Source organism: Anolis carolinensis, chromosome 3 (assembly GCF_035594765.1).
Source record: "Anolis carolinensis isolate JA03-04 chromosome 3, rAnoCar3.1.pri, whole genome shotgun sequence".
Taxonomy (NCBI): Eukaryota; Metazoa; Chordata; class Lepidosauria; order Squamata; family Dactyloidae; genus Anolis; species Anolis carolinensis.
This window is the reverse complement of record NC_085843.1, coordinates 216,858,155-216,885,314: the sequence shown is the minus strand read 5'-3', so window position 1 is coordinate 216,885,314 and position 27,160 is coordinate 216,858,155. Positions and strand designations below refer to the sequence as shown.

At 42.5% G+C, this 27,160-nt stretch overlaps 1 protein-coding gene across 2 annotated transcripts in view; it reads left to right on the top strand.

Annotated features, from left to right (window-relative positions):
• ppa1 (inorganic pyrophosphatase 1) overlaps nucleotides 1-22,561 on the top strand; it is a 38,613-nt gene extending 16,052 nt beyond the window's left edge. Inside the window, exons 3-12 of one of the 2 annotated variants that reach the window (XM_062976213.1) lie at nucleotides 1,784-1,828; nucleotides 3,840-3,893; nucleotides 4,186-4,305; nucleotides 6,357-6,443; nucleotides 8,160-8,286; nucleotides 17,157-17,284; nucleotides 18,218-18,303; nucleotides 19,165-19,234; nucleotides 21,383-21,422; nucleotides 22,218-22,561. In XM_062976213.1, the coding sequence (XP_062832283.1) occupies nucleotides 1,784-1,828; nucleotides 3,840-3,893; nucleotides 4,186-4,305; nucleotides 6,357-6,443; nucleotides 8,160-8,286; nucleotides 17,157-17,284; nucleotides 18,218-18,303; nucleotides 19,165-19,234; nucleotides 21,383-21,422; nucleotides 22,218-22,240 (780 nt within the window). In that variant the 3' untranslated portion in view covers nucleotides 22,241-22,561. The remainder of the gene's footprint in view (nucleotides 1-1,783; nucleotides 1,829-3,839; nucleotides 3,894-4,185; nucleotides 4,306-6,356; nucleotides 6,444-8,159; nucleotides 8,287-17,156; nucleotides 17,285-18,217; nucleotides 18,304-19,164; nucleotides 19,235-21,382; nucleotides 21,423-22,217) is intronic. The other variant, XM_003218530.4, reaches the window with a different exon arrangement.
• Nucleotides 22,562-27,160: the final 4,599 nt, after the last annotated feature.

Below are 27,160 nucleotides of genomic sequence, written 5' to 3'. Positions count from 1 at the left end.
GTGGATCCCGTCCCATCCCTCCAGCTAAGCCATGGGTCTAATCCTGAAGGTCCCCATTCATCTTCTATCCCATCATGACCAGTGGCACCCAATTCCTCCCTTACCCGAGTCCAATCCATCTCATCCTCCTCCGAGCTAACCAGCCCCTCCTCCATTCTCTCCGTAAACCCCTCAAAAGACTCTTCGTCAGATGGTGCTGCAAAAATGTCTCGCAGTCTTTTTCTTTCTCGCTCCTCGAGGGTATCTGACTCTCGAGGAGTCTTACGCCCACGTCTGTCAGTAACAGAGCCATGAGGCTCAATCATAACACGTTTCCTAGGAAAATGTCGTCATTCATTTTGTGTAGACGAACGGTTGAAATGAAATGATACGTAGCACGGAGGATATCATGGAGGATATGCACTTGGATATCATAGGGAAGGGTTAACACCCCTGTGGAGTTTGTTTTGCTGTCTGTGCCCCTGTTCAGAAGATTACACTTTCTGTCCCTGTGAGCACTGGATTTTGAAAAAAATGGCTTATTGTGGAAACAAGGATTGGTGAGAACGCTTCAGTGGAGACACATTTTCCCCATGATAACTCTTCCAGGAGTGAATTTCCCTTCCTAGGGGTAGATTCCTTTCACTTCCTGTTGTCTCAGCCCCATTCTTAACTTGGAGTCATTTGTAAGTTGGATGTTTTTAACTTGCTGACTGCCTGCATTTATTTTTTCCCCATATATAACTCAAGGGTTTTCTCATTTCTGGCAACAGTGCTATATAATTTCAGTCCAATAAGCTGTATTCCCAAGCACTCATACCCTACATTTTCTTTTCCTTGTACCTCCCAGTTTTCAATTATGTCAGGATGTATTGGGGAGAGTGGAGCCTTGAATTCTTTCAGACGGGAATATTAAAGCAAGAGTTGACTTGGACCAAATATGTAGTCTTCACTCAAACCAAAGGAGTACAGGATGCTGATTGTTCTCCAGTCCTCATTAATTAATCCCAGTGCAGTTTGTTATCATTACTGGAGAAGGAATATTCTGTATAAGATTGAGCACTTTGAGGGGCAGCTTGATGCTCAATAGGTTGCACACCCCTGCGAAGAAGCTGGGTTTCATTGGACTGAACACATTGCATTTGAAGTGGGACATTGTTTTATCTAGCTCTTGTTTTAACATGAATTCAGCAAATAGCTTGTGGCTTCAAGTGGTGCAATGAAGTGTAGATAAAATACTGTTAATTTGGGGAGTCCCAAATGTCTTCAGAAGGAAGAGAGTAATAGTGTCAAGACATGAGATGTGTGTTTTTTTAATGAATCAGATTGTGGTTAGCAAATTTGATTCCAAGACTCAAAAAGCAAGACATTGCAAGGAGTTGACCCAAAATGGTAATTGAAAATGTAACTAGTGCTGGGTGAAAAGTAAATATGAAAAATTGAACTGTATTTAACTTCACATATATGTTGATCAACACTGCAGGAGCCACTGAAAATGTGATTTTGAGGGGCACCACAGTTTAACAAAAGTGGAATCTAATTTCTTTTGAAATCAGATTTTGGTGTATCTTTCAATTGATAGTGTCCTCTGTTTAAAATGATATGGTTTTGTTGTAAAATGCTCAAGTATAGCTTTTGGCTTAAGCAGAAAACAATGGAGTTAAGGTCTGTAGGATTAAACCTGTATGTTGAAGACCCTTCTTTTTTGGAGATGACCTACTACTAGCTTATGCAAAGATTTTGTGATCCTGGGAACTATCTGATGCAGATTGTTAGACTTCACTTCTCTTTGTTTTTATTGCAGGGAAACTTCATCTCATGGGTTCTACGCAGCTTCAGTGACAGCACAGTTAGGGAGTCCAGTTCATTTTATTTATATGTTAATTAACCCACCTTTCTCCTGGCATTGCCAGAGTTTAGGGCAAAAGGTTACATTGCCCAGTCTTGTTCCTAATCCTGGTATTTTTAAGATCTTAAGAGGATTGTAAAGTATCTCATAGTCTGGGATTGGAGATGTTCTCAATTTATCAGGACCTAGGCTGCTGCTCTCATTGTGTTCAAACGTGAAATATGTCAGACTAATTTACCCTTCTTTACATACAGAAATGAACTTGGTGTTTTGCATATTCATTAGAACAGATATAGCCATAAAGAAAGTAATACAAGAAGAATGTTAACAATGTTCCTTCTCAAAATGTGGTACCTATTTTATATATTAGTAGTGCTCTAACGGAGCCCTTGGTGACACAGTGGGTTAAACCACTGAGCTGCTGAACTTGCTGACCGAAAGGTCGGCGGTTCAAATCTGGGGAGCAGCGTGCCAACCTAGCAGTTTGAAAACATGCAAATGTGAGTAGATCAATAGGTACTGCTCCAGCAGGAAGGTAACCGCACTTCAGGCAGGCATGCCGGCCACATGACTTTAGAGGTGTCTATGGACAATGCCGGCTCTTCGGCTTAGAAATTGAGTTGAGCACCATCCTCTAGAGTCAGACACGACTAGACTTAATGTCAGGGGAAAACCTTTACCTTTACCTAGTGCTCTAAAATGGCTTTATCGCCCAATTTAATCATAAACTATTTTGACACAAATTGTTTATTATAGTATGAATACCCCATGAACTGATTTCAGGTGACCAGGGATGCATCTATACTGTAGAATTAATGCAGTTTGACATCACTTTAACTGCCATGTCTCAGAGTTCTGGACTTCTGGGCTTTGCAGTTTTACAGGGTAGGGCTAGATTTTTGTGACCAATTAGATTTTTGGTTGGTTGAGATGATAAATATGTGAACAGTGTTTGGTAACTACAACTAATCCTGTATGCTATTTTTGATAGTAAGTCATGGAACGCATTGGGATTTAGGAATAAAAATCCATGTTATTGTAATGTAAAGCTCTCTTGTGAAGCTCAACCATCCCATCAGAAGTCCAGCTTTGAAAACATTTTTAAGTGTGATGACAAATGTATGTTCGCTCTTCTAGACTAAATAGTTGGCCATGATTACATGAAATGCTCTACAAAATGTGTATATTATTCTCTCTTGTGAGTGTAGTAGTGAATATTCATAATTGGAATGCTCAGGAATAGATTATAATAGTGCAGTTGAACTATGGCTCTCCTAGCAAAAGAAGTCCAATCTGTCTCCCTGAGTTCAGAGGGACCAACTTTCATGTCAGTTTATATAGGATTATCGCCTTAGTCTGTAATTATGCGGAGGAAGTAACAGAAACCCCTGTGCTCTAGAGTTTAAAGTAATGAAACACATAAAATCTTTGCCCATTGCTGAAAGCAATACCATGGTTTAGAAGAGTTACTTTTTGGACTAAAACTGCAAGAATCCTTCTTGTTGGTACAAATAATAGCCATTTTGTAACCCTGAAAATTATAATTTAAGAGTGTTCTGGGGAAATACTTTAATTTTAGTAGTTCTTTCAGCATTCAGTACTGCTTTTTTATTATGTGTTTGCAACTATATTAGCAATTACAGTTTTGAGTTTCCACATATTTTTGAGCTTGTTTTAGAATTTTCCCCACAGTGAAACTAGTTCTGTTAAAGTCCATCTTTTGTATTTTTCTCAAGGTAATGATCATCCCTACTCTGCCCCAATAGATCACCTCACTGAAAACATTGCTTCCACCATTTACTATTTTGCTGGGAGTTCTTTAACTTGAATGCAAAGTTCTCTGCTACTTCCCCTTCTTTATGGTCTGTTATCTGAATGATTATCAAAAGATAACCATTGCCTACCAAGTAGGAAAAATATAAGTTCATTACACAGATGTTCACTTCTAGTTTTGTTGTGTTGTGGTCTATAGAATTAAGTATATACATTTCTGGTTTCTTATTCTTTTCAGGATGTATTCAACATGGTTGTGGAAATACCTCGATGGACTAATGCTAAGATGGAGGTAATTTCTTGATGAGAATTAAAATCTATAGGTTATGACTTGGCTGCCTTAACATTATCTTTGTCAAAACTAATTTATCAGTTTTGGTTTGGGTTGTCAAGTATAGAAAATCACAGTCTAAAAAATCTAAAGCTGTAATTCTGTGGATATTTACTTTGGAGAAATCAAATCCAGATTGATTTTTTTCTATGGAAATATAATTTTGAAGCATTTCTAAACAAAATACCATTTTAAGGCTGTGTTTTTTTTAAGTTGTCCCTTTAATACTAAGCTCAATGAATTCTGTTTTTAGATTGCAACCAAAGATCCTCTAAATCCGATTAAACAAGATGTGAAGAAAGGAAAGCTGCGTTATGTTGCTAATGTGTTTCCTCACAAGGGATATATCTGGAATTACGGTGCTATTCCACAGGTATTTTAATACGTTCTGCTTTTTTGGCTTGTTTATTTCTTACAGATTCTAGAAGCAACAGTTAGGAACACTAGAGAGGAGAAAAAACATTTGTTTAGAAATTGCATCTATGATCAACTGTTAACAAAATTTCAGGATAAAAATGAAAGTACTGCATATGCTATAAACAAGAAAGGGCCTTATGTTACAGCCAAAAAAGTGGCTTTACTGGGCACAACTCATATCATAAAATTATATAGAATCTTCCTAAAGTTAATACAGGCTGAAGTGAGCAAAAGACAAATATTGACAAAAATTTAGAGAACACGACATTTTGGAAAACTAATTTAGCTGTAATCAAAAAAAGAAGAAAAACGTGTGTGGAAGCTTTAATTGTAGTAAACATGTATGTTGGAAATAGCAATCTTCTACAAGCCTCCTATACTAGTTGTTAGGTATATAATTGTGATTGCATACTATATTGTATTTATAAATTGATATGCAGTTTTCCTTTAACTCTATGTTATTTGAGGTTGTGGGAGGGGCTGCAGACTATGTGACCAGATCTGGGACTATTCAGACTGAGACTCCATTTTAGAAGTCGGTTTATATCAAATGCAGTACAGTTTAGAAGTAAAAATGTCAGTATGCTGCAATGTATAATCAGTCTGTACTGAGTCATTGTTCAGTAATGTATTATACTGAAGAGAGTGTTAGTCTGTATGCAACAAAGAAGAGAATAGTTTAGAGAACTTAGTGTTTAAACTCTCAACCAATAAAGAATGTACCTGTATGCTGAATACATGAAGTTTGTAAGTAAATCAGCTATGTTATTTTAATGAAGGCTACTTGTTTTTGGTCTCTTGAGAGTACAATTTAAAAGCAATATATTTTATGGGAGAATAGATGTTTTTGGGCAACTGAAATAACGCTTCTGAAGATCATCTATATATTTTGTGCATTGGCATATCTTTGTTCTTATCAGTTCAGTGAGATAACTAGGTATATCAGTCTAACAACTGAGAAACCTAATTTGCCTTGCATGAATACTAGTGCATATTTACCACTAAGGAGAAGGTTCACTCGAACAAGTATTTAACTCTTCTCAGGAAGATCATGCTTTACAAAAGGGTTATGATTATTCCAAATAGCGTGAATGCCAATAAATTTCCAAAAGGGTCAACAATTCCAAAAGGCTATGGAGAATCTTGGTTTTCCAAAAGATCTCCAAAATGTATATATTGTAGTGTTACAATTTCTTGAACTAATTTAGATCCATGGGAGTGTGTTGTCTGAGATTTATTGGACTCTTTGTCTGTGTCATTTTCTGGTTTCATTGATTATTTCCTGTGCGAAGAGATCATTAGAGTTGGATTTTTCCTCCTCATCAGTTGGTGTTGGGATTATTGATCTTGGTTCTTTTGCATTGTCTTAAAGGTCTCTGCCATCACAATGCCCTTGTTAAACCTGCTTTTGATTTGTGCATTTCTTCCAGTCACACTCACATAGAAGCTTTTGGCCATTGTGGTCCAAGCTGAGCGGAGACGGACAGTGTGAGAAAAGGAAAGGCTGTGGTATTGAATATGAAAGCATTCTTTGCCAGGTTTTTAATAACCATGCCTCTGACCTGGAAGGAAGTTAGGTCAATTTCTATTAAAGCAGTCATAAACTGCAGTTTCCTGCTGGCAAGTATTATCAACACATCCGTATTTCTTTGTAAGAGAAAAGCCTTTTGTTCAAGAGGCTTAAGTGCTACTCTTTTAAATTTATATTCATGTCATCATAGTTTGGTTTATGTATCTAGAATAAGTGAATATCAAAATAGGATGAGTATCTCCCTACAGGATTCATATGCACAAAGATGTGCTTTATGTATAAGATATACATTGGTACCTGGCACAAATGTCATGAATATTCCTCTATTAATACCAGGCGATCTCCTTCTATTCTTCTGCTTTTCAGAGTCTTGAGAATAAGCCACAGTCTGACTTGCTGTTAGTAGCTCTAAAGCTACTTATTAAAATACTTAACTCTGTATAAAGAGTGAAGAGTATTTCGTTGTTTTTTTTTAGACTTGGGAAGATCCGGCACATAAAGATGAAAACACTGGCTGTTGTGGAGATAACGATCCAATCGATGTCTGTGAAATTGGAAGCAAGGTAGCAAAATAATTTTTTAGGTAGAATGTGTGTTGTAATGTTATCCAGGTCCGTAAGATCATCCGGAGTTTTGGAGTTCGATGCCATCTGTATGCAGATGATGTCCAGCTCTCTGCTCCTTTCCACCTATTGCTAAGGAGGTGGTTCAGGTCTTGAACTGGTGCTTGGCAGCAATGACGGTCTGGATGAGGGCGACCAAATTGAACTTGAATCCAGACAAGACAAAGATACCCCTAGTAAGTCGTAAGGCCAAACAGGATATAGGGTTACAGCCTGTGTTGGACGGGGTTACCCTCCCCCTGAAAACGCAGGTTCGCAGCTTGGGTGTTCTCCTGGATTCATCGCTGAGCCTGGAACCCCAGGTTTCGGCAGTGGCCCAGGAGTACTTTCGCACAATTAAAACTTGTGCGCCAGTTGGGAAGTGCACCCATACCTTGGGAAGTCAGACTTTGCCATGGTGGTCTATGCTCTTGTTACATCTCGGATAGATTATTGCAACACACTCTACATGAGGTTGCCTTCGAAGACTGTCCAGAAGCTCCAAGTAGTCCAATGGCCTGATTGGACACTGGAGTGGCGTACAGGGAGCATACAACCCCCCTGTTACATCAGCTCCACTGGCTGCCAGTCTGCTACCAGGCTCAATTCAAAGTGCTGGCTTTGGCCTATAAAGCCCTAAATAGTTCTGGTCCAACTTACTTGTCCGAACATATCTCCCTTTATGAGCCAACTAGAGCTTTAAGATCGGCTGGGGAGGCCCTGCTCTCAGTCCCCTTCGCAAGTGCGATTTGTGGGTACGAAAGACAGGATCTTCTCAGTGGCTGCCCTTGGTTGTGAAACTCCCTCCCCAATGACATCAGGCAGGCCCCGCCCCTCCTGGTCTTCAGAAAAAAAACTAAAGACCTGTCTTTGGACGCCGGTGTTCAGAGAATAGGCTAATACGGAATTTGACTTCAACAGTTTGGATATTGACTATGGACTAATTACGAAGTATAAAATCAAGACTCGGCACTTTATGTTTTTAATATGTTACAGTAGAGTCTCACTTATCCTAGCTAAACAGGCCGGCAGAACCTTGGATAAGCGAAAATCTTGGATAATAAGGAGGGATTAAGGAAAAGCCTATTAAACATTAAATTAGGTTATGATTTTACAAATTAAGCACCAAAACATCATGTTTTGCAACAAATTGACAGAAAAAGTAGTTAAATACACAGTAATATTCTGTAGTAATTACTGTATTTACGAATTTAGCACCAAAATTTCATGATATATTGAAAACATTGACTACAAAAATGCATTGGATAATACAGAACCTTGGATAAGCGAGTCTTGGATAAGTGAGGCTCTACTGTATTTGTTTTTAATCTGTTTCACTGTTTTATGTGTTTTATCTGCTTATATGTTTTTATAGTTTGATAGGGTATATTATATTGGTTTTATTGTAATGTCTATGATACGGCATTGAATTCTTGCTGGATTTTGTAAGCCACCTTGAGTCCTCTGTGGGTTGAAAAAGGCGGGATATAAATGAAGTAAATAAAATAATAAATAACAAATGTAGAGTGTTGAGTTTCAATTTCAAAATTTACAAACCTGACTTACTAAGATAACCAAACCTGGTTAATAAGAGATGCTAGTTTCAAGCCTAGCTTATTAGAATTGGTATTATTATTATAACTAGCTTGCATTCACAAGGCCAATCTATTCAAACAGGTATGCAGTAGAGGAGAAATAATTCAAGTGAAAGTTCTAGGCACATTGGCACTAATTGATGAGGGTGAAACAGACTGGAAGATTATTGCAATTAACATTGAAGATCCTGACGCTGCTAAATTTAACAGTAAGTAACACCCAAGTGAGGAGGTATGTGTCTTTAAGTCTTGCCTCTCCTTTTTATTAAGATGCCCAGGATGGGAAATTCAGTTGGTGCGAAGTGGGGTTAACATAATGCTATTTCTGTAACAAGACTGATATGGAACATTGCTAGCGGGACCCTTGTGAAGGAGCAATTATTTAAACTCCACTTACCCTAAATCAAGTGCATGAGTTAACTAAGTCTTGAGCAAAGCCACACTTTGTTTCGATCAGGTAACATTTGTGTCACTGGTAATGGTGCAAAGAGAATTTTGGACCAAATGTTTTGATTAGAGTTGTTGGAAAGGCAACTATTTAATTTCAAAAACCAGAGCATTGACTGTTCTTGCTCGCTGAAGCAAACTAGCATTTTTCTACATAAAGGTGGCTTATGATGTGAAGATCAGCTACAAAAAAAACCCCGAGGAGGGTGTTGACACTTCAGTAAGGGAGGTATGGTCTGAGACTGGGGACTTCATCCCACTGAACAGGTCAAGTGTTTGGGAGAGTAGGTTTACCATTAAGCTTAAGCATACTCCATTTTTAAATTAAATGGATGGTTTTCCTACCTTCATCACACACTTTTCAATCTTTCTGTTTTATAGACTTACCATCACATAGTTGAGATTTGTCCCTACCCACTATCGCTGACAGTAAAAGATAGCTGCTATTATGGAAAGTTATGTAGCATTGCAAATATTTAAAATCCATCAGTCCATAGCATCGATCCATGGCAGTTGAAGTGGTGTCAAACTACTGTAATTTGACATTGTACATGCACTCATCAACTTACTACCCTGGTTCCTCAAACTAAATTAACAGCCAAGAGATATTACTAGCAGCATAAATCGGTTGTACTAGTGATCCTGTTTGTTAGACAATAATTTGTAAGAAAGGACTAGAACCCGTATGAATTAAAGTTCCGTGTACTCCCCAGGGTGCCCTTCTTGGAAAAGAGGGGTCTGTCTAGAAAAGAAACCTGCTCTTGCCCTCCAATCACTTCCAGTCTAGGGGAAGCTGTTCCAAGGAACTCTGTGAGGTGGGACCCCTCTACTAAGAAGCCTCAGTTCGGCCCCCCTCTTTACTTCCCTCTGTAGACCTACATTGGCTCCATCCCTGTTCAGCTCCTGAAGCTCCTTTCAATTCAGCTCCTGAAGCTCCTTTCAAACCTCAGTTCTTTCTCTGTGTAGCAGCCAAAGCTTACAGATGCAACACAATGGCAATGGAAAGGCTAAAATGTAGCAATGTTTGTTCTCTCCTTGAGCAAAAGTAATGACAGAGCATTTTCTCAAAAGGGCATTTCAGCTCCTCCCAAAAATTGTGTAACTATTTTATTTTAACGCGAGAATACCATCACATGGCAGAATTGGCCATTTTGCCCATCTCTATGCAGATAATTTACAAAAAAATCACTTGCCAACCAGCTTAGAAAGAAAAGATCCTTTAAAACACTTTAAAATGTCAAGATATCTCTACCCTACATTTGAAGCCTACATCATGTGATGAACCCAGTAGGTTGCCGTTTCTTAAGTGTGTGGCTCAGTAGAATCCAATGCATGTGATGAAGTGGTAGGGCAAAGTGTAGCTAGAACTGCAGACCCCTCCATATTCACAGATAATGGGCATGGGTTGGAGGACCACCAGGTCAGGACATCTGCATGTAAGGTGGAGCCTTTCTAATAAAAGGATGATAGCATTCTGAGTTATTCTTCACAGAGTGTAATTATCCTTTGGCCTTCCAGCTGATTAAATGTTTGTGGCTGTCTGTGGACAGAGGTTCTAAATTAGCGTCTTGTTTAAAGACTGATTTTGTTTAATGTTGTCAAGCTTGGCCATGAGTTCACTGGGATAGCTGAGAAAAACATTATATTAAGTAAGTTTTAGATTTTGCCTGCCATGCTGAGAAATGGATAGGTTCTAAACAACTGTGTTCGGGTATGCATCCATTTCAGCAGACAGTTCTATAGACAGATGCACTCTAGCCTTGAGGCACCTTTTCACCCAGCACCACACCAGAGTCCAGTAGTACTAACTACATCAGTTTATTAAGAAAAGCATGTACAAGGGGGGGGGGAGCATTTCCCAAAAGAGCAGTAGAAAAGGAACTGTAAAATAGCACCAGTCTATATACAAAAGAGCAATACAGTAGTCCAAAAATGGCAAAGTACATGAAGTCAAGAGAGTCAAAATCACAGGCATAAATCCATCAGCATAAAAACAGGAACTTTTTCCAAGGCAAAACGCTTCCATGAACATAGGCAAACACAGGAATCTTGCATCATGAACTTGAAAACTTAGCCAGGAACCTGGACCTTTTGGCAATGTCTCTGAGAGACACCAAGTAACCACCACCTAATTTAAACCCAAGCCCAACCAAGAAGCCATCAAATCGTGCCTCACACACCTGGGTTTCAAGGATTTCTCACAGAGTCTCTCCGAATGCCTAATTAACCTATCACTCCCTCTGTCCAAAGATCTAATCTGAAATTGCGGGAAAACTCCCCATTGGCTGAGGGCCGATTTCCAAGAGAAATTGGCCTTTCACGGTTTCCCTTTTCCCTGTTGCTAAGGAATGAACATGAGAATCCAAAACTTTTTCTTCGTGTACTCTCTGAATGCACACTAATGGAGAGACTGCGCTTGTGCGGGCTCCAACGGAAACTCTTCCCAAGCTAAAGTTTTAAATTTTGGCGGTAGCCACGCCCCCCCGTCCCCAGAGGGCATATAAGGCAGCCCTGGGCGCCCACTCTCCAGTTCCTTTTTCTCCGCCGCAAGGTTCACTTCGGATTCTCATGTCTACTACTCGCTTCAAACGCTGGAATCAGTGTGCCGCTAAAATCCCTGACTCCGACGGCCACGCCAAGTGCCTCTTCTGTCTCGGAGAGGCCCATGTCGTCGGTACCTCCCGCTTCTGCCTAGCCCTGACGGCTCAGGCAAGAAAGAATAGAGCCGCGAGGCTCAGAGCAGCGCTCTACGAGAAATCGCTCGCCCCCGAGCCCACTCCGTCGACATCGGACGCGACGTCGGCGCTGAACCCGAGACCAATGTCGGCACCGGCTGCTAAGGCCCCTTCAGTTTCATCCAGGACGTCCAGGGCCTCCAAAACAGCTAAGCCCGTCAAACCGCCGTGCACGCTCACCACGGCCACCATGTCAACTCGTTCCGGCAGAGTGGGCCCCTCCTCGATGTCGAGCTCTGTAGCCTCCGTGTCTTCGATTCGATCCCATCTCGGGTCTCCTCCGTCGACCTCCGCGATGAAAATCGCCTTTAAGAGAGCCCACGAGGAAGCTCGTTGGACCCAGTCCGATTCGGCAATGGTCCCTCCGACGCCGGGAAAATCTCTGAGGGTTCCTTCTAAACAGCCGCTTGCTAAAAAGAGGGCGACCCAACGCTCCTCCTCTTCTGCCTCTTCTAAAAAAGACGCCCCTTCTTCTTCGGCGACTTCTTCTAGAAGATCCTCTCCGATTGCTCCTGCCCAGCGGCCTCGACAACCCTCTCCTCGAGATCTGTCTGATGGCGAACTTCAGGACTCACCCCACCACTCCACCCAAACAGTGGTCAGGGTGCCGTCACCTCGACCTGCTGCCGTGCATCGTCCATCACGCCAGCAGCTTTTTCCCCCGACCTCGACACCGGAACGGGGTAGACAAACCACCCGCTTGGCTCGGGCTGCCCAAGCTTCGGCCTCCAAAGAAACTCGGCCACAGATGGCTCCTGCTCTTGAGGCTTTGCCTCCCCCAGAGACTATGCTGTCATCTCCCCCTCAGTTCCCTCAAGGGGCTGAGGACGATGAGATTGATATCAATCGCCCTGACTCCGCTCTCTCGGCCTCGGTGGTATCTCTGGGTCTCGACCTCTCTCCTCCTCACGACACATACGAGGTGGATCCTCCCTCACCCACAGACAATATTCGGGCCTTCTCGGACCAAATGGTGAGGATGGCCGATGTTTGGGATTAGAGATCAAGCAAACTTCTAAGGCGGTATCCGGTTTTCAAGCGGGTCCAAGCCCAAGCCCCTCCGGCCACGCTGCTGCCGTTTTTGCCTTACCTTCTGGACGTCATCCAAGCATCCTGGAAGACCCCTTCCTCGATTCCTCCTACCTCAAAAAGAATCGAATCCTGGTACCGCACCGATGACGATACTTTGGAGTGGCTGAAACACCATCCCGACCCGAACTCTATGGTCATCAAGGCTTCACAGACCTCCGGTCGTGAATCAAATGCAAAAGGTTTGACGCGGTGGGCCGAAAGCTCTATTCTGGGGCCCTTCTACTTTGCAGAATGGCGAACTATGGGGCCTGTATGGGTGCATACCAGCAGATCCTTTGGGAGAAAGCTCAGCCCTTCTTCTCAAAGTTGTCTGACGAAGACCGTTCGGTACTGTCCACCCTTCAACAAGAAGCCGACTCCCTAGCCCATCATCAAATTCAGATGGCAAAACATACAGGCGACACGGCCGGTAAGATGATCGCCCACGCCATTGCCATTCGTCGCCACGCCTGGCTGAGGTCGTCGGGCTTGTCTTCTTCCTCCAGACAAGTTATTGAAGACCTTCCTTTCGACGCCTTGGGTCTCTTCAATTCCGGCACCGACGATAAACTCAAAACTAACCATGATTTTAAGGTTCTAGCTATCAAATGTGGTGACCAGCCTCAAACTCACCGCACCAGATGGTTTCCTCAGCGCTTCCGTCGTTTTCCGCCCCCTTCTTACCGTCACCAATCCTTCAGGCGTCCCTCGGTTTCAAACAACCAGAACCGCCAACAACCTCGCCGTTCTGCTCATCCTCAGAAGCAACGCGGCCGTACCACTCCCACCTCCGGTCAGCCCCATCGGCGTACCTGACGCCACCTCTCTTTGTCAGGACTCTACCTCCGATATCGATGCAGGACTCATTCCTCCGCATCCCTCCCCTCTGCTACATCAACCTCACGGCCTCTTTTCAGATCGCCTGGCTCCTTTCTTCCATCAGTGGGAGTCTATCACTTCAGATGCTTGGGTTCTCCGAATTGTTCGAGACGGTTATGCCTTGGAGTTCGAAGAGCTCCCGCCCATGGGACAGATCCTTCTCTCCAACCCTTCTCAGGAGATTCTCGCCGAAATCGACATCCTCCTCGCCAAAGGGGCTATTCGGCCTTCTCCATCGGTACAGGACCCTCAAAGCTGCTTCTCCAGGTACTTCACGGTCCCGAAGAGGGGAGGGGGGCTCCGCCCCATTTTGGACTTGCGTGTGCTCAATACGTTCATACGCCCAACCAAATTCAGAATGGTATCCATCGCTTCCATCCTCCCTATGCTTCAGCGCGGAGACTACTTCGTGTCCATAGACTTACGAGACACTTATTTCCACGTAGCGATTCGAAAAACCCACAGACGCTTCCTTTGCTTCAAGGTCCTCGACCAAACCTACCAGTTCACCGTTTTACCCTTCGGCCTCGTCACGGCCCCAAGGGTTTTCACCAAGGTTGTCGCTGTGGTGGCTGCCCACCTCAGACTCCAAGGGATCACAGTTTTTCCATATCTGGACGATTGGCTTCTGGTCGGATCCGACCCTGTCCTCCTCCGACGTCACGTCGACACCACCTTCACTCTTCTAGACTCTCTCGGTCTCCAGCTAAATCTCGACAAATCTCACCTCATTCCGTCGAACAAAATCCGCTTCATCGGCGCCCTGTTCGACTCAATCTCTCAAACTCTCTCTCTCCCGCTCGACAGGTTTCTCGCCCTTCGACAACAAATCTCCCTCTGCAAAACCAAGTGGAGAGTTCGAGCCCGGTCTATCCAAGTACTCCTGGGCCACATGGCCTCCACAGTCCTCACGACCCCGTTTGCCAGGCTCCATCTTCGGACCCTGCAGAGATGGTTTATAGACGTTTTCAAGCCATCCCGCCACCTCAACTCGAGGTTTCTCTCCATCACGCTCCATGTTCGACAGTCGCTCCGCTGGTGGAAGTCCCTCTCCAAGTTTGCAAGGGCCTCCCGTTTCATCCGCCTCCTCCCTCGGTTACCATAACCACGGACTCCTCCAACTACGGCTGGGGAGCCCACATGGACAGTCTCACCATACAAGGTCTTTGGTCTCTTTCCGAAAGGACCAATCACATAAACTTTCTGGAACTTCTCGCCATCTTCAAGGCCCTGAAAGCCTTCTCCCGCCTGATCTCCCAGAAGTCTGTCCTCGTTCAATCAGACAACACAGTGGCAGTCTTCTACATCAACAAACAAGGCGGCACGGGTTCGAGGAAGCTGATGCTTCTCTCCTCTCAGCTGTGGTCCTGGTGCATAAGCCGCAACATACAGATCCTGGCAGTCCATCTTCCCGGGATCCAAAACGACTTGGCAGACGCCCTCAGCAGGATGACGAGTTCCTGCCACGAGTGGATGCCCGATCCCGAGACTCTTCTCTCTCTCTTCCACAAATGGGGATTCCCCACCCTGGACCTCTTTGCTTCTCCCCAGAACGCGCAACTACCTCGATACGGCGCGAGACTTCCTCCGGCCTCCTTTCCGGGCTGTCTGGGAGACGCTTTTCTTCTAGACTGGTCGTCGGAACCGATCTACCTCTTTCCGCCTTTCCCTCTGATACCGAAGGTCCTGCAGAAACTCCGGTCGATATCTACGTCGGCGATCCTGATAGCCCCAGCCTGGCCTCGACAGCCTTGGTACCCGGCCCTTCTCCACCTCTCCAGAATGAACTTTCTCACTCTGCCTCTTCTGCCACACCTCTTGTCCAGAGAAAACGGCCAGATCCTGCACCCGGATCTCCCCTCTCTACATCTCACTGCATGGAGAATTCTCGCCTAACCTCCCTCCCGCAAAACCTGCAGGAGGTCCTCCGTGCAGCTCACAAGCCGGCTACAACCAGATCATACACTTATAAAATCTCCCGCTTCCGTGCCTTTCTTCGGTCCCGGGACATTGCTGCCTTTCCGACCTCGATACCGATAGTGTTGGACTTTCTTATGACTTTTGCAGACCAAAAACTTTCTCTTGCCTCTATGAAATCTTATTTGGCCGCTCTTTCGTGGTGTTTCTAGCAGCATGGTAAACCATCCTTATTCTCTGATCATCTTGTTAAAACCTTCTTAAAAGGATACAACAATATCTGTCCACCCTCCCAGCCGCCTACGCCGGGCTGGAACCTCGAGCTCGTGCTTTCCCAGCTCACCTCTCCTTTCGAACCTCTAGCCTCGACCGACCTGCGTCTACTCTCTTGGAAAGTAGCCTTCCTGGTGGCTATAACTTCGGCTCGCAGACCTTCTGAACTGGCGGCCCTTAGGGTTGATGAACCTTATCTCCGTTTCCACCATGACCGAGCCGTTCTCCGCCCGGACATCACCTTCCTCCCCAAAGTGGTCTCGGCCTTTCACCTTAACCAGGACATTGTTCTCCCTGCTTTCTTTCCAAACCCCTCGTCTCTCCTGGAGCGGAGGTTACATCTCCTCGACGTACGTAGGGCTCTCCTCTTCTATCGCGACCGCACCAAGGACATTCGAAAGACTCAGAGACTCTTTATAGCCCATGCCCCAGATAAGCTGGGCAATCCTATTTCCTCACAAAGGTTGTCTCACTGGATTGCACAGGCTATTGAACTTGCCTACGAACTGGCTAAACGTCCACCTCCCCCGTCCGTCCGCCCACGTTCGACGAGAGGTCTTTCCACGTTGACTGCCTTTCTGAGGGGCATCCCTCTGGACTCTATTTGTAAGGCAGCGATCTGGTCTAACCCCCTTACATTTGTGTCTCACTACAGAATAGATCAAAAAGCCTTAAAAGACTCAGCCTTTGCTAGATCGGTTTTATTGTCCTGTCTGTCCTGAGGATCTCTATCTCCCCGCCTTTTATCCTCAGAACTTACCTACCACTCAGCCCCCTGGGGGGCTCCTCCTCATGGTTTTTTCGCTATAGATGTCCCCGTGTTTGGCCATCTCGTTATGCCACGTCTATGCTCACGTTTGCACTGTTTTTTCCTAAACGATTGTGCCTTATGTACTGTTGCCTCTCTCCCCTTCGGAAATGATGCACTGTACTTGTTTACTCATGCTTGAAATTGTTTATTCCGTGACCTACCGAGTTCCTTTCTCGGCATGATGCTTGTGTTTACTTCTATGGGTCCTTCGGACCATGTTATTTATGTTTAATAAAGATGTGTTTGGACATCAACTTGTTGTCAAGGTTTGCCTTGTCCCACCATCCGGGACCTAAGCGTGCTAGTCTCCATTAGTGTGCATTCACAGAGTACACGAAGAAAAAGGACAGGTTGCTTACCTGTAACCGTGTTTCTTCGAGTGTACTCTGTGAATTCACACAAGCCCGCCCTTCCTTCCCCTCTGGCAAACCCTCTTCCTTTCTCGTTGCCTTGGCGGCGCAGGAACTGGAGAGTGGGCGCCTAGGGCTGCCTTATATGCCCTCTGGGGACGGGGGGCGTGGCTACCGCCAAAATTTAAAACTTTAGCTTGGGAAGAGTTTCCGTTGGAGCCCGCGCAGGCGCAGTCTCTCCATTAGTGTGAATTCACAGAGTACACTCGAAGAAACACGGTTACAGGTAAGCAACCTGTCCATCCTCTGTTTCATCTTCAACTGCCTGCAATTCTCTCTGATCTAAGACCTGCAATTCTCCCTGGTCACACACAGACTCCTCAGTTTGAAACTTGTCATCCCTCTCATCCTCTGAGAAATCCCTTGCTCCTTGCTTGAACCCTAACATAGGCCTCTAGTGCATATTTCATGGAACCTTTAAGAGAAAAGGCAGGTGTGTTTAGGGTCCCACCTGCTCGCATTTGTTTGTGTGTTGGTAATACATAAAACAAACTCAGATTCTGATCAGATGCTTTTTCTTCTTTTATGTAATTAAGATATTGATGATGTCAGGAGGATTAAACCTGGATACCTGGAGGCTACAGTGGACTGGTTTAGAAAATACAAAGTACCTGACGGGAAGCCAGAAAACCAGTTTGCATTTAATGGAGAATTTAAAGACAGGGTATGTGCCTATCTTTGCTAATAGTTCTCCATGTTTAATATTGTTCATGCATATTTTAAACAAGCAGTTGGAAGCATAAACAGTATATCTGCTGTTTCCATAATCCCTGCTAATATTGGGAGAAGCCAGAGATGTTCATGCTTCTTCTGTGTTATCAGTTGCTCAGTGAGAGCATTTATTGTGTAAGTTGTTGATCCATTAACTCTATCCGAATGTCCTGATTCTTGGTCTAGGGTAGGCATAGCTAGCTGAAGAGCTAATTTTATCCTTGCATGACAACCTGTGATATTGTGTTACTTTTAGTTTTGATTTTGGTTTGCTCTTTTGTTACTATTATTGATGGTGAGGGGGAACCACTGCAGTTTGAAACACTATGGCATGTTTGATGGTGAAAATCATCTCAATATAAGCATTGGGCTCATATATCTCCCCCAATGCTGTTAGCTATCATTAGCTGTAGCCAGCACAGCTGTGAGCGAAGTATGCTAGGAGCTGCAGTACAACAACTCCTAGATGATCATATGATTCCCATTCTCTCCCCCATATTGATATTTCTGGGGGCAAATACATAGTCTGGGTATCAGCTTGGGTGGAAATGGATCACTGGGTGAAGCTTGTATTGCTGGCCTTCGATCCTTTGCTCACTTCTAAAGTGGTTTTTGTTTGAAAAAGCAATCAATTGGCAATGCCAGTTTAATAGTTAAAGGAGGAAGGGTTTCCACAACAAGTCAAAGAGTATAAAACATAAAACAGAGATAAATAACAGATTTAGCAACACAGTGGGGGGGAAACTGGAATGGGGCAAACTGGTCTTCTGTAGATGTGGCCTAGGCTTTAATAAATTAGAAGAATTCATTTTACTAAATACATGGCATGGTTGCAACACAGCCATTTAGGACAAGCACTGAACTTGTTTTCCTTTCTGAATGTTAGGACTTTGCCATTGATGTTATCAAAAGCACACATAAATTTTGGAAGGCGCTAGTAACTAAAAAAACAGATGGAGGAGAGATTTGCTGGTAAGTTAGCTTTGCTTTCAAATGCTACTACAGTAGAGTCTCACTTATCCAACGTTCTGGATTATCCAACACATTTTTGTAGTCAATGTTTTCAATACATCATGATATTTTGGTGCTAAATTCGTAAATACAGTAATTACTACATAGCATTACTGCGTATCGAACTATTTTTTCTGTCAAATTTGTTGTATAACATGATGTTTTGGTGCTTAATTTGTAAAATCATAACCTAATTTGATGTTTAATAGGCTTTTCCTTAATCTCTCCTTATTATCCAACATATTCGCTTATCCAACGTTCTGCCGGCCCATTTACGTTGGATAAGCGAGACTCTACTGTACTTTCAAAGAAATTGAATCTTTTCTCAGTTATAGAAATGCAAATATTAGGTATAGTGACACTATGTACCAAAATTTGGAGAAAAAAAACTGTTCCTGGTTTGAAAGTGTTATTCCTGTTCATTTGTGCAGCACTTACTTTTGAAACTAGTTATTATACTCCCGAAATGTTGCTTTTGTGGCTGCTACAAACTATATTAAATTGGTTAAGACTCGATGACAAAGTCATTGAAAAACTATAGCAAAATGTGGTACGGGATGTCCCGCAAAAACTGCAAAAAAAGTTTTTGCAGTTTAATGAGCTTCTTCCAGTTTTTATGATAGAACTAATTAGGAAATGACATTTATAACTCAGGAACAAAAATCATGTTACATAGTGTAATTAATGCAGCATCTGCATTGATTCTTAATCCAAAGACACACTAACTTAAATATGTCCACATGAGAATGTTCCTTAAGATTTTTATATTCAATAGACTGGCAGAAAGCATGGCTCCTTTTGTAACTGAACTTTCTCTTTCAGCACAAATACAACTTTGGCGGACAGCTCCTTCTGTTGCAGTCAAACATCTGCTGCATCAACTGTGACATTGGTAAGCAGCTCCAACAAATTCTGTGCCCCTGATACATTGAGTCATTATTCTGAAGAGCAGAGCAGTGTATGTTATGTGTTTCAAAGGGGAAAAGCCACCAAACATGTTAAGTTAATAATCCAGCATTTTTAGAATCATGATTTTGATTTGCTTTTCAAATTCTCATTCTTGTGGGTCATGAGAGTTAGAGACAAAAATGAAGATCTACTATGTACCCAAATCTTTGGCTTTCAAGGAAACTTCAGGAATTCTACTAGCCTCAGAGATTGCCCTTTTGTATATAATTTATTACTCTTGGAACAAGCATAAGAGGATATATTAGAAAAATAAAGAAATCATGTGCAATAAGGAAGAACTTCTAACTTATTCTAGGTGTGGAATTCAGCTTCATATTTATAAATGTAAATGACTCACCCTCATACATATTTTCTCTATCCATAAGAATATTTTATTAAGGTACTTACAAAGAGCTCTCCTAAAATTGTGGCTCACAGCTGAAATGGTATGCAAGTAATATAAGTCATAACTATTAAGTATTATTATTTTCCAGTCCCAAGCTACTGTGTGTTAGAGCCATACCATTTTGTTGACATGACAGGCAAAGCTGTGTTTCATCTTCTCAAGTTACGGTTTGTAACTTTTGAAAGGCTTCCACTTTCACAGTAGCTGGGGTACAAAGAAATCATGAAAACAGGAAAACCACAAATAAACAAAAAATAAACCTGAGAGAACAACTCTTTAAGACATAGATCCTTCAGTAGGACTCTTATCATCAACTTCTGGGAGAGTCAACCTAGAGATTCATCTTAAGCCAGTTTGGAGAATGTATCCTTCTCACTGCGTTGCTGTGAGTTTTCCGGGCTGTATGGCCATGTTCCAGAAGCATGCTTTCCTGACATTTGTCCACATCTATGGCAGGCAGCCTCAGAGGTTGTGATGTCTGTTGGAAAGTAGATAAGTGGAGTTTATATATCTGTGGAATGTCCAGGGTGGGAGAAAGAACTCTTGTCTGTTGGAGGCAAGTGTGAATGTTGCAGTTGGCCACCTTGATTAGCATTGAATAGCCTTGCAGCTTCAAAGCCTGGCTGATTCCTGCTGGGGGGAATCCTTTATTGGGAGGCGTTAGCTGGCCCTGATTGTTTCCTGACTGGAATTTCCCAGGTTTTTTTTACTGTTGTTCTTTATTTACTGTCCTGATTTTAAAGTTTTTAAATATTGATAGCCAGATTTTGTTCCTTTCTAAGCCGAAGAGCCGACATTGTCTGTCAACACCTCCAAGGTGGTTGTTAGAGTGGTCCAGCATTTGTGTTTTCAAATAGTATGCTGTGTCCAGGTTGGTTCATCAAGTACTCTGCTGTGGCGGACTTCTTTGGTTGAATTAGTCTGCAGTGCCTTTCATGTTTCTTGATTCATGTTGCTGCGTTTGGTGGTCCCTATGTAGACTTATCCACAGCTGCGTGGTATATGGTAGACTCCTGCAGAGGTGAGAGGATCCCTCTTGACCTCTGCTGAATGTAGCATTTGTTGGATTTTCTTAGTGGGTCTGTGGATAGTTTTTAGGTTGTTTTCTTTATCAGCTTCCCTATGCGGTCAGTGGTTCCCTTGATGTATGGTAAGAACACTTTTCCTTTGGGTGGATCTTTGTCTTTACTCTCATGGCTTGTTCTTGGCCTTACAACTCTTCTGATGTCTGTGGTGAAGTAACCATTGGTCTGTAGTGCCCAGTTTAAGTGGTTAAGTTCACCTTGGAGGAGGTGGGGTTTGCAGATTCGTTTTGCACAATCTACCAGGGCTTTAACTGGGCCTCTTTTTTTACTTGGGTGAACATTCACACTTGTGAAAGATTGTTCTGATTTGACTTGGAATTCATTTTCAACAATCCTAGAATATCCTTACACAATCTACTTTGGGCTATTTGGAATTAGTACCAGGAAGCATTCATATTTTGAACTTGTCTCAAAAGCTCCAAATGAACAGTTCCGTACTAAGCATCAGAGGACTATCTTCTTTGGCAGTTACGACCAACAGGGAAGAAAAAACGTGTAACTTTCCAAAAACTGAAACTTAATAAAATGCTGTGAAGTCTAATATAATCATTGTGAGGTATGAATTAAATGATAATTCTGTATTAAATGCTCTTTCTTTTAGGCACCTGCCTGTGGGCCTGCTCATCCAAAACCTGTTGATGGTAAGGCACTTCAGTTCAAATGTTAGGATGGGAGGCTGACAGTTGTCACTCTGCATCCTAAGTGGTGTCATTGTTTGAAATGTAAAGTTTGCACTTCATATTCCTGGTTTTGTTTTCAAATTTAACTTAGCCTAGGGATGCAGAACCATGCAGTGTTAGAGCTGTAGTTTTAACAACAAGGAAGAAACGGCATCTTAAACATTAACAAATCCATTATGGCATTAATCTTTATGGACTATTACATTACATAGTTGTTTTCATCCAATCCAAGAAACTGTATTTTGAATAGTTGTATACAAATCATGACAAAGGATGCTTGCTTTTTTTTGGTATTCCTGCCAAAAAAGCAAACATCCATTACAATTACAGGAATTGGCCCCAATATTAATTCTTGCCTTTTCTGATTCATGACTTAAGTTGTTTTGGAATGCCTTTCATGTGTTTTTCCCATCATATTCTTAATAGGCAGGATGGGAGTTGTCCATCCAGCGCTGACAATGACGCCTTGCTCAAGTATAAATGATCAGCAGTAAGCTCAGGAGACATGCCAGGGAAAATTTTCATTTATCTTCTAGTAAATGTTGGTTTTCTTTGAGGTATAGAGGGGACACAGCCTTTGTGCTGCCTTATTGCTTCTGAACTAACTTTAGCAACAAAACCGGGAATATATTAAACAGGTATCGGCCATGAATACATTACTTTGAATCATCATGGTAGCAAGCAGTGTTTTGTGATGAACTTTAGCGCATTATGCAACAATGAACTATTCTGTCTCTCTTTTCTTTCAAACCCAAGTGGACAAATGGTTTTACTGCTAGAAATAGTGAATTCGAGTCAGATGCAGAGATGCTGCAGTAGCTGCTGTGTTGATCACCAGGAAACGCCTATGGAGAACTAGATGAAAAGCCAAGAACATCCGTTGCCAGAAGAATCCTGTTTTCAAATGGCCTATTATAACAGACTTACCCATAATGTGTGCTCAAAACATATAAAGAGCATGCATAATTTGAATATTTCTTGTGAAATACCAGTTTATCAATCTTCATATATCATGGCATTCACTGTTATGTAAGGAAATTTTGCATAGACAGTCATATTTTGTTGCTTCCTGGATAAAAAACATTTTTGCTGCAAACTCATTCAAGTGTCTGTGTTTTGAACTTCTAAATCCAAATATTCTCATTCAGCCAAACAAAGAATAATTGGGAGGTGAGGGGAAAACCAAGCCAGAACCTTGTGGTCATAATCATTCCTGGCCTTTACATATTTTTTTTGTTTAAAAAGTGAAATATTTGGCAAAGTCAACAAAAATGGTAATATCATTATGGTAAAGCTGATGTTAAATACAGTACAATCTCTAGAATGTAACTTCCAGGTAATTCTTGGCATGTACCCAGAGCCGAATCCAGCCCTCCATGTCCTTTTAAGTGGCCCTCCAGATAGTAAAAATAAAGGTTTTCCTCTGACGTTAAATCTACTGGTAGTTGTATCTGACTCTGGGAGTTGTTGCTCATCTCCATTTCTAAGCCAAAGAGCCACATGACCTTCCAAGGTCATGTGACTGGCGTGACTGCATAGAGTGCAGTTACCTTCCCACCAGAATGGTATTCATTGATCTACTCACATTTGCATGTTTTCTAACTGCTAGGTTGGCAGAAGCTGGGGCTAACAGTGGGAGCTCACCCACTCCCCGGATTTGAACCGGCGACCTTTCAGTCAGCAGCTCAGCGGTTTAATCCGCTGTGCCACCAGGGGCTCCTGGCTCTCCAGATGCTGGACTACAATTCCTCATCATTGGAAATCAAGACTATATAGGTGATGGGAGTTTGGCTAAAGTAACATCTGAAAGGCTGCAGTTTGCTCTGTGTAGCTAGTAAAGGTAAAGGTTTCCCCTGACGTTAAGTCCAGTTGTATTCGACTCTGGGGGTTGGTGCTCATCTCCCATTTCTACGAAGAGCCGGCATTGTCTGCCGACACCTCCAAGGTCATGTGGCCAGCATGACTGCATGGAGCGCTTTACCTTCCCGCTGGAGCGATACCTATTGATCTACTCACATTTGCATGTTTTCGAACTGCTAAGTTGGCAGAAGCTCGGGCTAACAGCAGGTGCTCATTCTGCTCCCTGGACCTCAGAGCCACAAGTGCTGTTGGGCTGCAATTCCCATTATCCCCAGCCTGCATGGCAGATAATCAAAAGGGAAGGGAGTTATCCCTCAATAACATCTGGGGACATCTTGGGTAAAAACTAAAGAGCACCAACTACTACGTAAAAAAATTACAATTGTCGCTCTGTATCCATGGATTCAACTATCCTTTGAAGGCAACCATAAGGCTAATGTGCCGCCTCGAAAATGAGTTTGACACTCCTGGCCTAATGCATTGCATTCCTGGAGGCCAAAGGTATATGAATTCAAAGCAAGACAAAATAAACAAAATAGATTAACTATTTAACCCATCTGACACACTATTAATTACTTCAGACTCAGACATGCCACTAATTAATTCCTAAACCTGACTGGCAGATTCTCCCAACCTTAATTCTCAATTCACTCATTCCTCAACCCACGGTCAAATTATTCTGATGATCTCATCCCAACGGTCGTTCAAATTTATTCAGATCCCTTTATATATTCCACTAATCATCACTCGTTCTCAACATCCCATTCTCTTCCCGCTTCCTGACAACTCTGCCTAAACAAATTAGCATTTAGTTCCCAAAGTCCATGACATCATAAGTGTGTTTTCCCCTTCTCGTCCATTCAGAAGGTTGCGACCCTTTTGTTTGGAACTGAAAACCATCAACTTGATTACTGCAGGGCTTGATCAATTGAGCTGTCATTGGTCATTGCTTAAGATGGGTGTGGATTCAGATCTTGAGAAACCAGGACAAACCAGTTTGGCCTGCTTGTAGTGGGGGCACATGCTCAGCAGAATTACCCATGCGTCTGCCCTGTATTCCTTACATATGAATTATTCTCTGTCCGAAATAATGAGGGAAACATTGCAATTCAGAGGATGGTTCCCATAAGGACATAGACAATAGGGCAGGAGTTCTGCTATGCTTCCCGTAAAATCAGGAGGCACAGCAGAAGCCTCTGTCCTACTCCTGTGCTTGGCTGAGATTGCCACGAAAAAGGCATGGTTTTCCAACTCCTATTTCTACGTTCAGGAATGTAAGTTGTTTTTTGTTTTTTTGCCCTAATGATTGTCTATCCATTTCTAAGCTGAGTTCCTTAGAATCAACCATTTTGATTAACTGGACTGCCAAGGTTGAAAACAATGTTGCCTAGAATGTAGGTCACCATCAGTATTTTTAAGATTCTCTTAAGCTTTCATCTCCCAGGAAATTTATTTGAGAGGAGTAATAATATGAGAGAATGTGTGGATAAGTATAAATATGAGATCCAGTGTGACATAGTGGTTTGAATCCAGGGGTGAAATCGTTGCCCTTCTATGTAACCCGAGTATCTTACTTTCAACCCCAGAAAACCCTGAAATATTTTTTTTCTTAGGGTTGCTATAAGCAGGTAAAGGTTTTCCCCTGACATTAAGTCCAATTGTGTCCGACTTTGGGGGTTGGTGCTCATCTCCATTTCTAAGCCAAAGAGCTGGCGTTGTCCGTAGACACCTTCAAGGTCCTGTGGCTGACATGACTGCATGGAGCGCCGTTACCTTCCTGCCAGAGCAGTACCTATGGATGTACTCACATTTGCATGTTTTCGAACTATTAGGTTGGCAGAAGCTGGGGCTAACAGCTAGAGCTCACTCTGCTCCCCACATTCGAACCTGTGACCTTTCAGTCTGCAAGTTCAGCAGCTCAGCACTTAACACGCATAGGTAACTTGAAAGGCACACAAACAACCAGATAAATATGCAGCTTTATAATTTGGATTTTTGTTATACAACAATACTTTTGCAGCTATATATTCTTTGGGGAGGATCATCCTATTGCAGACATCTTCAGTCTGCAGATTCTCTTATAAAACCTTTTTCAGGGTGTAGACTTTCTTAAACTTTACATAGAGTAAGCATAGTGTTTTCTTCGCTATTATATGGTCTAGACACCTCATGTATATTGTGTCCTATAATAAGTATTTTTTCATATCAAAAGCATTGCATAAAATAGTATAAACTGATAAAAATAGAAAGAGCACAAGTGACTAAATATCTTTTGACCAAAAATGGGCAATAGCAATCGCATTGTCTGTAGCCTCAAACAATTCTTTCTCTACATGATGCAGGACACTGCGGACAAGCATTCAGATGTGGAGTTGTCTGCTCTGCTCCACAGTCACACAAGGTGGAGGATTCTTTTAGGTAGTGCCATTTTGCCAGGTTGTCTTTTGATCTGCCCACTCCACTTCTGAGTCTGTTCAGGCACTTCCAAGTTGCCCATTCTTGGTTTGCCCCTGGAGGCAGAAATTCGTGGAGAGCCATATAACTGGGATTTCCTGGCTTAGCTACCCAGCATTGCAGTGGTAGAGAACATCAGCTTACATGCCATATTTCTATTATAGGAGCATCACAAACCTCACATCGCATCTGTTGAAGAACACTGCACGTTTCAGACAGGCATTTCAATACATTTCAGCATTTGATTGCTTAAATTAATTGCATTGATAGCATGGTATTGTTCATTATTGTTTAATGTTAAGCTGGCATTTTATCATAAATAAAATATCCTCACGTATTTGGAAGTAGTGCACAGCCATACATCTTCTGTCTTTGGCTCAGTCATAAGATAACTGGCCCCAAGTAGCTTTTACTCCACTTATATGGAGCTGGCAATCTGTTTGCAGTTCCTCACCCAAAGGGTTTGCTGGGACTCTGTTTTAGAGATACACTTTGCCCTATTGAGTTTTCTAACAGCTTACTTATATGGCAGCTATTACATAAGAAGCTAAGTGTAAGGAGCAAATGCTGGCTTTGTTTTCCAAGTATATGGAGTTTGACAAGGTCCTTTATCTCTTGTTTACTTGTAGCCGGCTAATTATCAGCAGACTGCTCCCCCTTTTTACCACCTCATGTTTCTTGCCTAAGATTGCCACAAAAAATGCATGGTTTTCCAATTTCTATTTCTTTGTTGAGGAATGTAAGGTTTTGCATATATTTTCTCTTACAGGGTATCTCTTTATTTCGAACACATTTTAACTCTTACGTTATACATACATAGCATGAGATTGCAAAATCATTATACTGTCAGCCCTTCACATTCGCTGGTCCTCCATGAAAGTGAAAAACCACAAATAAAGAAATTGTTTTTTGTTTTTGTTTTTTACCTGAGAGAACACTTCTCTTGGAATTTCTGAGTCTTCCAGCATGACTCTGTGGTTGACTTCTGCTGGAAACCGACCCAGAGAATCACATTGGATGACCTAGAGCAGAACTTTCCAAGCTGTGTATCATGACACATTTGTGTGTCAGCTGAAGTGTGTCCACATGTCGTGCAAGTGTAATGAGAAATGACAAAAAATCTTGGAAATATATGTTATCCTACAAATCACATATTTTAAAATATATAAATGAAAAGGTTTATCGAGATATGTTGTGTCACCGTAATGTTACTGCAATGTATGTATGTGCCTTAAAAAGGTAAAGGTTTCCCCTGACGTTAAGTCCAGCCATGTCTGACTGGGGGTTGGTGCTCATCTCCATTTCTAAGCCGAAGAGCCGGCGTTGTCCGTAGACACCTCCAAGGTCATGTGGCCGGCATGACTGCATGGAGTGCCATTACCTTC